The 13,045-nt window shown below is 47.4% G+C and overlaps 1 protein-coding gene across 1 annotated transcript in view; it reads left to right on the top strand.

Moving 5' to 3' along the window:
* SLIT3 (slit guidance ligand 3) overlaps nt 1-13,045 on the top strand; it is a 337,579-nt gene that overhangs the window by 301,926 nt on the left and 22,608 nt on the right. Inside the window, exons 29-30 of the mRNA XM_026035707.1 lie at nt 6,894-6,987; nt 10,400-10,537. Coding sequence (XP_025891492.1) covers nt 6,894-6,987; nt 10,400-10,537 — 232 coding nt within the window. The remainder of the gene's footprint in view (nt 1-6,893; nt 6,988-10,399; nt 10,538-13,045) is intronic.

The following is a 13,045-nucleotide window of genomic DNA, read 5'->3' on the forward strand; positions in this document are numbered from 1 at the left end:
TAGTTGCTTGGCAGATGTGAAGTGTCTTTGCTTTGTGTGCAAGAACTAGAGAGGCACCTACGTTTCCCACTTGCTGGAAGTGCTTAGCTTAGTGCAAGATCCTAAGCCCATATCCCATCCTCTTCAATGAGAGAGGACCACATGCCTTGCTGCCAGGTTGGACTGTGAAGAAACACATCAGAGTACTAGAAGTTGATCACAAGTCCATTAATTGTAGAAGAAGTTGCTTCCTTGCAACCTGTGGGTTAGCAGTCCTGGGATGAGCACCCATGGGTGGTAGCACATTCAGCATTCGTGTATCACCATGGTGGCCCTGTTAGAGATGCCAGCAAGAAAGAAATAGGGCTTTCTGCACATAWAGTATTCTTCAAAGAGCTCTAGATTTAAAAACACGTCTTCTGAAGGAGCATCTATAGTTTATGCCTGCCAGGATTTAGGTTAGATATTTCAAACAAAGAAAGTGTGACTTAAATGTGTCAGAACTTAAGCTTATTAGTTAGAGCAGAGCTTGGTCAAGCGTTTTTGAGTATTTGCTGAAAAGCATGATAGCAAGGAGGCCAAGCTGCTGTTGCAATTGAATTTCCAGCACCGTGAGGCTGAGCATTTGATCACCCTCTGACCGGTTGTAGGACCATGGTGGAAGTCACCTTCAGAAGGCCGCCTGTCTCAAAAACCCCTTTTGACAACAGTGCCTTGAAGCGTTTTGTTGTGACCTGCTGTGTTGTGCACACCCAGAAGATTGAGGTCAGTTGCCTAGACCTGCRTCTGTTGCCATGTGAGATGCCCTGGGGTGTGCTGCTTGGCCTCCAACAGGCATTTCAGTCGGATGTAGGTCTACAGAGAGTCCTGTGTCTCCTCTGTCTCCTCGGAAAAGACACCACAGAAGCCCTGCAGTGTCTCAGATGCCCCTGGATGCACATCTGTGTGTAGCTGAACTGATCCCTAATAGGCTGCAAGCGAATCACAGAGACAGAGCATCCGTGTGAGGGAGGGGAGTTCCCACATGTAAGGACCAGCAAAATGAGGATGTGTTCCAGACGTGGTGGTTCTGAGGGATAGTGCTAGAGTGCTTGTTACCACTCTAAGGATTGCCCATTTTAGTTATTTTTTTGCCTAAAGAATGAGGGGATATTTCATCCTTAGAGAGTTTTAAGGTCTGTGGCGGGCAAATATGACTTGTGCCTCAAATGAGTGTTGCTTTAGAAGTCTTGCTTTAGAGGTGGCTTTCTCTGCTTCTTTGTGTGGGGAAATAAGGGCACTGGGCTATTTGATTGTGTTTATTGCTTTATATACATATATATATAAGTGTGTGTGTATATATATATATATACACACACATATAGATATATTCCACTAGCAACTCTTTGCAAGATCCAGACCTCTGGCTTCTTTCATTGTTACTGGATGGCAGCCATAAGAAATTCAGTAAACTCATCCTTATTAAACTTACCCCCTGAGCTGTGGCTAACCTAAGCAGAGCGTGGTCAGACCAGGCCACCACAAGCAGGAAGGCTAAGGAGGTGCCAGACTAGGGAAGCTGAACTAAACTGAGGTGACAAATTATCCTCATCTTGCTACTAAGCCAGTCATCTCTTTCTTTAACCTTAAGACTGGGGTGGGTAGTTGCTCCCTAGTTCTCAGTAACAAGTCACTTCCTTGAGAACCTCGATGTGCTGTTTAACCTCGAGCTCCTATTTAAAACTTAGGCCAAAAGCTGATATATGAAAACTCAAGTATGAGGTTTGAGAGCGTTAACAGAGAATCAACAGCACAGAGTAATTCTTACTTCTCTGGCTGCCGAGTGTGGTGGGCGCTGTTTGTCAAGCAATATCAGACTTGGTTAATAACCCACAAGTACCTCCACCCAGGTGGCTTTCAAAGAAACACTTCTTCTGGGGTTTTGATATCTAACGTGATAGCTGAGTGCTTTTGCTACTGAAGGATTCTCACAAAGGCTTTTTTCTTCATTGCAAGCTTGGATTTTATTTTTTATTTTCTAAGACAAGCCTTAAATCTTCTTCATCAAACAAAATTCCTGACTGAAGTATTTTCTTGGYACCCCCTCTCCTAGTGCATCACAAGGCCAACCTGGTCCTCCCAGGCAATTTTAAGTTCTCTGTGCTCCTGATATTTCCAATTGGCACTGACTTTTGGGGTTTTTTTAATAACTGAGAAGACAGAAGGGCAAAACAAAGCACAAAAAGCATTTCTTTGAGTGCAAGCTATTAGATACCAACTGAGCAATCTCTTACAAGAATAACAGCACAATATATTTTTATTGCCAGTAAAGGGACAAGTTGCATTTTGCCTTACCTGGCAAAGTTAAGAGAATTGCAACATACTGTTCAGCCACTCAAATATCTATCTTCTCCCTGTGCAGCCTGTAAAAGTTTGCTGCATGGATAAGGGCCAGGCTGTCTCCATCCTTTCCTCAAGTAATATTGTGAAATTCTTGACAGCATTTTTGCTGTTAGTGTTCCAGGCCCTACGAAAGTGCCTCTCATGCGAGGTGAGAATGTTTTCCATGTTGCCTTATTAACCTTTTCAGGAATATCCCGAATGAGAGACCACGGGATAACCAAAGTGAGTCGGGAAACCAGGCTTGAGAAGTCACTGGTTACGAATTGGTGGGCCATGGGGTCTCTTCAGACCTCTAGTTTTATTTACAGATAAATAAATAAAATCCCATTGCCAYATCCAAGCTCCTCTTCTGCCGATTAAGGAGAAATAGTGTAACTTGGATCCTAGTTTTAAAAGTCTATTGTGGTATGAAATARATAGCTCTTTTGACAACGCAGAATGGAAAAAAACAAAAGTTGATTATTAAGCTGCGTGTGAAAACCATCGTTATTGCTCTGTTGTTGCTTTGGCTTCCCTCTGAGCAGTGCAGCGAAGTAGGAGCCTGTCTCTTGGCAGTTCCTAATAAGCAGCCCTGTGAAAAGTCTCCGTGAAAGCCCCATGAAATCCAGGATTTTGCTGAAGAAATAGGAGCAGGGAAATGGTGCATGAGATGATGAGTGCTGAGTTGTGGCTTTTTGGAAGGCAGTGGGCATTGCTGGTAAAGGGGACAAGGGAAATGCTTCCAAAGAGGCCAAATGCCTTTTCTCTTGTTTCAGCAGCCAAAGTCCCCCTTCCTTCCTTATCTTTTTTTACTTTTCTTTTTAATACATGAGGCAGCAGCAGTGAGCAGTCACCTGTTAGCAGCCTATCAGTACAAATTGTCGCATTATAGGAGACACAGAGCAGACCTCCTTTCTTCATCTGTGTAACGCTTCCTTTTCTGAAGCAGGCACTAGTTACCAGCTGGTTCCTGCTGACCTTAGGGAATCTGAAAAGCAGTGGTCCCACAACTGAGGTTGTGCCCAGCTTCTTGCCTTGCCGAGCTTCTTGCCTTGCCTTACCTTGAGTTCATCCAGCTACCATTAAAGGTAAAATCCAATGGCACAAACTCCTTTCCTCTTCCAGGCCAGACAGAGCCTCTTCCCGATGGGATGCCTTGCACATGGATCTGCTTTCCTGAAAGGGTGTGGGTGAGCCTCAAGGAAACAAAAACCACAATTTTGGATAAAGGTTTCGTTTAGCTGATTAGAAGAGAAATATAGATTTTGTTTTCCTGTCTTGTAGCACTTCAGAGACCCAAACCGGGGCTCTGCTTTGAGAATATATAGGAAAGAGGAGAAAGGTCTTGTAGCTTTGGGAGCGCATTGCATTGAAGTTCTCTGTTGTTTTGGCATCATCAGAAACCTTCCACAAAGAGCGTTAATGCTGCTCGAAGCTGGCCTGAGATTAATGTAGGGTTCGTTTTCAGATTCACATAACTATCCACTGAGAAACTTGGAAGAGACCTTTAATTGCTACACAGAGGCAGCCTCGTGTCACTCCGAAAAGCAGAGAGGATCAGATTTTTCCTCTGATACTCACATTAAAGTGGCCAATGAACATAGCACCCTCAGGTCTGAGGGCAGATTTTTTGGCCCAAATATTTTCTGACTTAATAAAATATAAAAAAGTCTTTGTCTAGCAAGTGCCTTGGGTTTTGCTTTTCAGAAAGTGTTTTATTTCCCTGGCATGCTTTCTGCAGCGTCCAGTGAACATTGGTGGGGCCCGAAATAATTTATCAAGAAGAATTTCTTCCCTGAGATGAGGCTGCTCAAGTTGCAAGACRCTCCCAAGTGAGCTCTGTAATGAGTGATAGATGAGGAAAAATAACAGGAAGGATCCTCGAGCATTCCAAGYCTCACATGAAAAATGATAAATTTTTGGATGCTGTGTTTGGTACCAAGCCTGGAATTCTCCTAAATTTTGATAGCGGAGCCTTCAGTATGACACAGTGAGTCATAATATTTGACAAGTGTATACATTCTGGGAGATTTTCACTGGATCTTTAAGCACTTGTCAAGACTGCTGAGAAGAATACTTTAAGGAGAATTATGGTTTCCTTTGAGAGTTTATGAAGCTGTTCTTATTTTTTCTTAAAGCCTGTTTCCTTTTCTTCAAAATAAATAGATAAAAATAAGGCTGAAAAGGCTTTGTTGGACCTTTTTAGCAAAATGACAATTGAAGGCATCTATGCACACTGTGCTTTGGTATTAAATGATGTCTTCTGAAAATATTTCCAGGTTTAGATCATCGTGTTCTTTTAATGTCACCGGCCAGTTGCTTTTTTCTCATATTTATTTTACCGTACGATTCATATGTTGTATTGTCCTGGTAAGAGCAATAACGAGTAAGAAGAAGACAAATGGAGAGAGGCCCCAGGGCTGGGCCAGGTTCTGACCTGCTGGTGGTAACGTCTGCCTGGGGACCATGGGCTCCTCACCTTGTGTTAGGTTGGATAGGGGGCCATGGATTTGGGGGTGGATGAAGTAAATAGACCTATTTCCAGTTGTGCCACCTCAGAAATGTGTTCCTGACTGTCTCCAGCTGGGTTCGTATGGCTGTGGCTTGAATGGCCCCACTTGCTTTTGAGGAACACCAGCCTCCAAGAGGCAACCCAAGGGCCCAAGGATGATCTGTTTCTGTAGATGTGCAGCCCTCTGTTTTGTTGGTGTGTCCYCCTCATTCAGCTGGATGGATCATGACATTTGTCCAAGATTTCTCCACAGCTCTAAACATTTTTAACAGCACTGGCTCCAGGGCTGCTGTTAATAGCCCCCTTTCTCATGGTGCTTGACCACTGATGCTTTACTCTCACAAGCAGATATATTAGATGTTCCCTGTTTGAAGCAAAACCATTTTGATTTATTCTTGCAGAACTGTACTATTTTATCAGTCTAATGCGATGAGTGAAGTGGGAGCTATGTAGRTTGTGCCGTGGTGAGGCAGGAGCTGTGGGAGAAATAGATTGAAGGAGGAGGGAGTGGGGGTGGTTAGAGCTTAGCCCGTGGCTGTCATTGCCACGGTCACAGAGTCACAGCATGGTTGATGTTGGAAGGGACCTCTAGAGATCATCCAGACCTTCCGGCTCCAGCAGGGACACCCAGAGCATGTGGCACAGGCTGATGTTCAGGCAGGTTTTGAAGACCTGCAGAGAAGGAGCCTCCACAGCCTCCCTGGGCAGCCTGTGCCAGGCCTCTGCCACCCTCACAGGGAAGAAGTTCCTCCTCACCTGCAGATGGAACTGCCTGTGTTGCAGCTTACACCCATTGCCCTTGTCCCATCCCTGGCCACCACTGAGAAGAGCTTGGCCCCTTCCTCCCTGCATTCCTCCTTCATGTCAGCCTTTGGATTGTACTGCCCGTCATCCCTGCTGAGTCGACATGAGCAGACACGGCCTGAGCTTGGTCTTGGGGGTCATCTGTGTTGTATTGTCAAGCTTTTCTCTGTAGCCACTAGAGCTGCATGTATAAATCTTTTTAAATGTGGAGATTGTCCCTAGCCAGGTGGAGCTGCAGCCTCATGAAAGCGCTGCAGAAAGTTGTGGAGGAACCTGTGCCTCCCGCACTGTATTTTTTCCTGTTTTTCCACTATCAGAGACAGCAAATTGCCATTCGCATGGTGTGGTGTGTCCTGCACATAGGCACACACACTGCACCCAGCCTCCAAACGCTGCAGATGTGCCCTGCTGACACTGCTGCAAGGGGGCTTGGGGACTGCAGCTTTTGAGGGCTTCCTTGGTGAGAATATTTGACCTTTGCTTCTCCTGCTTTGAGGAGTTTGGGGTAGTTTTCTGTTGTTTTCATGGGAAGGCAAAGATTTCTGAGCAGTCTCTGGCTGGATCTCAAATCCTGAGGTATTGAAGTGTGACCTGATAATTTAGGACTCCGAGAAGGGTGGTGTTTAAATAAATTATCTGGTTGTGAGCATTGTAGAGCTATGAATTATTAAAATTTAAACAAATCCTGGGAGGCGTGTGGCATGTTACATACAATACCTAGAAACATCTGAGCTGAGCTTACAGGGATTTCTTTTCCTCTGAAAAGACAGCATCTCCTGTGAGCACAATAGAGTTAGTACTTTTCTTATAAATAGTGAATGCTTTGTAATTACATGCAGTCCTAAAGCTGGATCCTATTATTGCAGAGGTTTGGAGGGAGGGTTTGTGGATTGTTTTTCCCAGAATGGGGCTCGATCCTCTTCTGTGGCAGCATATTGGCTATGATTAGCATAAGTTTGGATGTGAAAATGTTCGGTTCTAATGAGTATCTTAACTTTTGTGTCACTTGCTTTGATATAGGAGCCCTTGGGTCAGGATCTATCTGTGTAATCAATAATCTGTTCCCAAGTGGGACATATATATAAATACTTTTTAGTCCAGCTTTTCAAATTCATGTGATATAAACAKTATGTGGTTGTAGCTCAGGTGGCTGAATCCTCATGAAAAATAGATATTATTGATTCATAGAATTCCAGTCAACATTGTCTTACAGCATTTTGCTTTTCTTTTGCCTCAGGTGAGCTGTGTGATGAGGTGATCAACCACTGCATTCCCGAGCTCAATCCCTGCCAGCACGAGTCCAAGTGCATCCCGCTCGACAAGGGATTCAGGTGAGTGTGTGAGTGGAGAGGTCAGATCCATTTGCTTGGATAGGGTTGAACTGGCAGGGAGTTTGAGGCAAAGAGCAAAATAAGAAAATTAATTTAAAAAATGCATGACTATACATCACATTGCATATTAAGGCAACTGTATGTATTTCTTCAGCTGTCTGAGGTTTACTTGGAAGTGATGGATGTGCCTCAGAGCAGAGAATTATTCTTGAACCRGAGCGTGACAAAAGGAGCACTTGTGAAACAGAGGCTGCAAAACACCTTAGCCTACATCGGGAATTTCCTTAGGTTTTCCTTTGGGCAGCCATCAGTTCACACAGCCTAAGCATGAGGAGATACAATGGATGTAACTCAGTTTTCCTCCAGTGCTGACTCACGGCTTAACATCCACTCCTCACTAATTACTAAGAAGGAGGGAGAAAAGAAGAAACTTCTGTGGGCARATCATATGACTGAGGGTCTCCCCAGAGCCCACCGGCTCCCTGGGAGGAAGGCTGGGGTTTTGGAGAGTGGCAGCCTCCCAGCACCCCCAGCAAGGAGCCCCTGGGATGGCCACCACGCTGTTAGGWCTTCCTCGGTTCCTGCAGCTTGGGTCAGCCTGGGCTCACATGCACGTCAGAAGGGTGCAAACCAYCACACAATACATTTCATGACAGGTACACAGAGGCAAGGCAAGGTTTTAGTGGAGCTGGCTACCGTGCTAGACAGTATTTACAACTCATACTTTGCTTTTGAGTAAAAAAACCTCCAGACAGACATGTTTCCAACTCTCAAGGAAGACAAAGCTGCTAAATCATCCAGACAGTTCCTGAGCGATGCACGGGGGGTGGAGGAGGAGGCGTGTGCTGCTAATGGGCAATCCCTGATGTTCTTTCCAGCCTTCATTCCCAGCTAATCCATCATCCAGCTAATCCAGTAGTTAGGGCACATTAGGAGGAAAAGGCTTGTAGCTCAGATTGCCCAGATCCCAATGTAAATGAAGGCATGGGGACTGCTGGGGACCTGAGCAATATTCCCCTTGCTGGAGGTGTTTTCAGACCAGAGTACTTTGGGTTGATAAGACACTTGCTCRTTTGTCCACTCACCAGAAAGGAGCATCGAATGGTGCTCTTTGCAGCGCTGTCCTTAACCTTTGCAGGGAGACCAAACCCTGAGTATTTTCTCCCACTGTTGGCATCTTTATTCCCATTTTTCACAGACTGCTAGTCAAAACACAGGATTTCTCTGCCTCTTCTCTACCATTTTGCTTTCTAGCAGGGCAGGTTGGTGGGGTGAATTAGCCTTGCTTTCCTTGAAAGTACTTTTGTCCCCGCACTGCTTTTCCTTGCATACCTTGGTTGTAACAACCAATTCAGAAATGGGCTGAGATTTCAGCTCTACGGCTTTCAGCTCTGCAGCTTTCAGCTCTACAGCTTTCGTGGTGCTGCATGGTGGCTCTCGTTCCTCAAGGAGAAGCTCTGCTCCTGTGCTGTCATCAGTGCCTGGAGGAGATGAAGCCCTGCTTGGGCATCTTGTCCACTCTTTGCCAGTTTGTTGCCTGCGCACCTGAGATCCACAGAGGGAGCAAAAAGATTATGAAGAAACAGCAAAAAAAAAAATAGCAAGCTGTAATTTGGCTCTTGATATGTGGAGGGAAATTCCATTTTGGCCCTACAGTGGAAACCATGAGTTGATAGAGTTAATAATACAGCTATTGAGTGCATACAGATGCAAATCTCTGTGTATAGGCCAACATTTTGAATGCCCAGGGACATGTGTTTTAGGCTCTTTTTCCTGGGAATGTTGCCATCGCTGCCAGGCTATAGCAGAAAGCAGCTCCCCAGTGTGCTGCCATTGGATAGGAGTTGGGAACATGGGACACCCCAGCTGGTCCTACCAATTCAGTCTTTCCTGCTGAGGAGCCGAATATGACAGCATGTGTGCCCAGTGCTTCACCGTGTTGTCCCTGTGCTGCTCTGCAGTCCCTCGCTGGCAGTGATGGACGGGGTCACAGCGCGGGTTGCAGGGGACAGGAGCCTGGGGTCCCGGGAGCTGCTGGTGTCCCCACGCCACCCTTCCCACCTGCGACGCTCCAGGCAGGCGTTTTGGGTATCCTTGGCTGGCATGTGACACACCATAAACTCAAGAACGACTGGCCAAAAAGGAATTCCATGACTGCAAAGGGAAAGCCAAGCTTGGAAGCAAGCTGAAGCGTTTGGGTGCGTGTTTGGCTGTGCAGGGCTCTGTGCTTTCTAAGCTGGAATTGCAGGTGGCTTTTCTCACTTCCAGCCCCCAGATCTTTCCCGCGCCGTTGTTGTAGAAGCAGGGTAGCCTTCTGTRTGCCAGACAAAAAACGCCATTTAACACAATGAAATGGCTTCTCGAAAAACATCTTAAGGAAAGAAGCATGTTTTTCCATTCACCGCCGTGATGTTGGAACATGGTATAAATATACTTTATTATTCTAAGGCTTTGGAATTATTACCTGACAGCTTAAAACGCTGATTTAATGCAGCCCTGCAGAGAAAAGTGGTGGTTCTGTCATTAGAGAGATAGCCAATACACATCATAAAAGTGATGCATGGCAGCCCCGAGTGAGGCGCTGCACATCGTTCATTATTACATCACTTTATATTAGGACTGCGGAGATCAATAAAAAGCAACAGGATTAAATGCTGCCAATTCCCCCCACAAGGTCCTTTGATTGACATGATTTGCTCTCAGGTGTGACTGAGATCTTGCCGAAAAACACTGCCCGCTGCTTGCAGTTGGGGCAGGTCAGACCTCTTCCTTTTTGCTGTGTTTTGTCATCTCCGTTACGCTGATGGCAACGCGCCCTGAGCCACCACGATGCAGAAATGCAACTGGGACGTGCAGAGCAGGAGCAGCACCCGCCCTGCGGTCTCAGGGGGTCATGCTGGGCTCTTCCATGGGGACCCCGAGACTCTGTGTGGCCCCGTCCCCCCTGCACCTTGCAAGCAGGGCCTCGAGCAGGGGCGCACACCCCTCGTACGCACCGGGAAGTCATCTCGTCCCTCCCCTTGTTTGGGTTGGAGCGATGCAGTCCTTGTTTTCCAGATGTGCAGTAAAATCCAGCTGGGAGCACTGCACTGTGTTTTATGGACTAAAATGTGTCCATGAATAAACATTTGTCCAAACTATAGGCTCCGAAAGAGGCTGTTCAGCAATCCCCAAAGGTCCAGTCCTAGCCAGAGACCTGGGACAGACTTTCTGCAGTGAGGTTGCAAACTGTGCGAGGCAACATCCATGCAACAAAACTGCACCAGAAACCCTGGTGGGCTGGGCAAGGGGCGAGTGCAGGGACGGCGCACCGCGAGTGCAGCGGGTGCCGTGGGTTGGGGTGCTGCAGGTTGGGGTGCCCCGGGTTGGGGTGCCTCGTGCCGGCACTCATGGCAGCCCCCTTGCCTTGCAGGTGCGAGTGCTCGCCCGGCTACAGCGGCAAGCACTGCGAGGTCGACGCCGACGACTGCGTGGGCCACAAGTGCCGGCACGGCGCCGCCTGCGCCGACGCCGTCGACGGCTACACCTGCCTCTGCCCCCAGGGCTTCAGGTAGGCACCTGGCGATCGCGTGGGGCTCTGCCGGCTCCCACAGAGCTCATGGGGACTGGGCCTGGTGTCCTGCTGCAGAGCCCAAGTTGGTTTTAAGGGGTTAAGAGAATCCCCAGGGCTGATCATAGAATCCTTAAGGTTGGAAGGGACCTTTAGAGATCATCTAGTCCAACCCTCCTGCACACTCAGGGTCACCTAGAGCACGTGGCACAGGTTGTGTCCAAGTGGGTTGTGGAGATCTCCAGAGAAGGAGACTCCACAGCCTCCCTGGGCAGCCAGAACTGCGCCCAGAAACTGCATRGAGATAAGGATTGTGTGTGAGGAGCGCAAGAGAGGAAGTAAAATTACACATACATGTCCTGAGAGGTGGCTGCAGGAGATGGGATTGGGAATGCCTCATGCCAGCATCTCCCTGCCCGCTAAATAGCCAGGCGCTGTGTCTGACAGCTGCCAATCTGTCTGACTCCTGGAAACTTCCCTGTCTGTCAAAGATAAGCGTGCTTCCCCAAACGGATTCACTAATCAGTGCCTGAGGCTGGATCCTGGCTCCCTTCCAGCCAGTCTTTCCTGTGTTTGAAATACGCACAGGAGACAAAGTGGAATACCTGAAAAGATCAGTCTTGACAAAGCAGAAATTGCTTGAACACTTATAAATCCTTTATTCTGCCTTGTATCTGCAACTGTTTTCATTCTTCTTGCTTTCATCCTTACTCCTTTTTTCCTCCCAACGCACATTTTTATTGCAAAGCGGACAGGCTTCCCTGCAAGGGCATTGATATATAACACGATGTCAGCCTGCGGCTTCGCAGAATTGGACTTGTTATTTACAGAATATCAGATACCCTCCGCTTTTCAAGTTCCTGCCTCTCTCRCCGTGCTTCATTCTTTGCTTCAGTCCTTTTGGTGGCCTTAGGGATCTCCGGGATTGGAGCACAGGAAGGACAAGCAGGGACAAGCAGGGGCTGTCCCACAGAGGAGCTGTGCATGTTTGGTGCCATCTAAGATGAAGAGTTGAGAGCTGCAAAGCCCTAGCAGAAGTCATGGGTGATTCAAGCCTGCTGCCTACTCGTAGGGCCTTGGAGACCTCTGCTGCAGTGCCCTGTGTTTGAAGTCACCTCAGTTGTGGGCAGTGAAGAACGGGAGGTCTTGCAGGCAGCCGGGACCCCACTGTTTGGCAGAGCTTTTGGTCTGCGACACAGTTGAGCTGCATCRTTAGCATTAGGTGGGAGATGGGGCTGGTCCCTCCTGTGTCCCAGGCAGCTCCTGGGGCAGTTAGTGCCACGCTCCAGGCTGGCCATTGTCCACCAGGGGTTCACCATGAGGCCTTGGAGCAGCCTCGCTCATCCCCACTACTCAGACAAGGGGTTTTCATTTTGGTCCAAGTCCTTGGAGAAGAGGAGACTCTCCATGAAGCTCCAAAATCCCACTGCCAGCTTAGACAACACCTTATAACCCAAGGAAGACTAGGGTGAGCAATATAATAGCCTGGTCCATGCCATTTGCCTGCATGTCCTGATCAAGATCCAAAGGGACAAGTGTCTTGTAGGAGAGAAAAGTGGCAGTGGTCGCTGCCAGGCCCGGGCTGCCAGTGCTGGGAGGGAGTTGTAGACCAGAGCAGTGTCTGTGTGGATGGAGTTCAAGATGAAAATTCTTGTAACAAATTAGGATCTCCTAATTATTCTTGTCATGAATCCAGCCTTTTGCACTTTAAAGGCCTCCTGCTCTGAAGGGGTTTCTGGGGTTTTTTTGCCCCTCTCAAGACTGCAGTTGTCAGTGTGGAGCTTAACAGAGTTCAGGCTTGTGAAGCACAAGCCTGGAAGCTCGCAGAGTCTGCCCCAGGCTCTTGCTTTGAGGCAAGGGGAGCTTGCAGGTAGTTGCAGGATGTGGGTGTTGATGAAGCGCCATAAGATAACCAGGGGACCTCAGAGGAAGATCCATGCAGCTTTTTGACTAAATATCAAGAGTCTTTGCTTGGCAGTGAGTGTTAGTGTGAGTGAGGCTTCCCAGTTACCTGGAGTTTACTAGTTATCTAGTTACCTGACACGATCGTTGCATTTAAAACCTCATTCCCTCACACACATGAAGCATGGTGGGACAAGCAGCCACCTCTGTTATTTTTTAGCAGTGCAGGGCCCCACATTCAAATGCAACAGGGCTTGCAGACTCAAAAAAATATCTTTTACAAACTCGTTCTTCCTTTTCAGCATTTGCTATTAAGGGCTCACTGGTCGCTGGGCTCTGTGCAGCACTCTAGGGGATCACTCAGCTCAAGTGCCTCTTTGCAATCACGTAACACACTTTCTTCCTCAGATGCTTTCTGTGTGTTTTTTGCCCAAAATAAAATCCGTTTACCCCCTGCAGGTGAACACATTGCCTAGAATTTGTGAACCCCATTGGATAAAACCAAGTTATGAAACCTTCCCTTTTGCAATCTGCCTCGCAGTAGTGCTGTCCTGATGAGTGTTTCTCTGCTGGGGAAGCACATATTAAAATTGCTCAGCTCCACGT

This window comes from Nothoprocta perdicaria, unplaced genomic scaffold (assembly GCF_003342845.1).
Source record: "Nothoprocta perdicaria isolate Ctin4 unplaced genomic scaffold, notPer1 scaffold_165, whole genome shotgun sequence".
Taxonomy (NCBI): domain Eukaryota; kingdom Metazoa; phylum Chordata; class Aves; order Tinamiformes; family Tinamidae; genus Nothoprocta; species Nothoprocta perdicaria.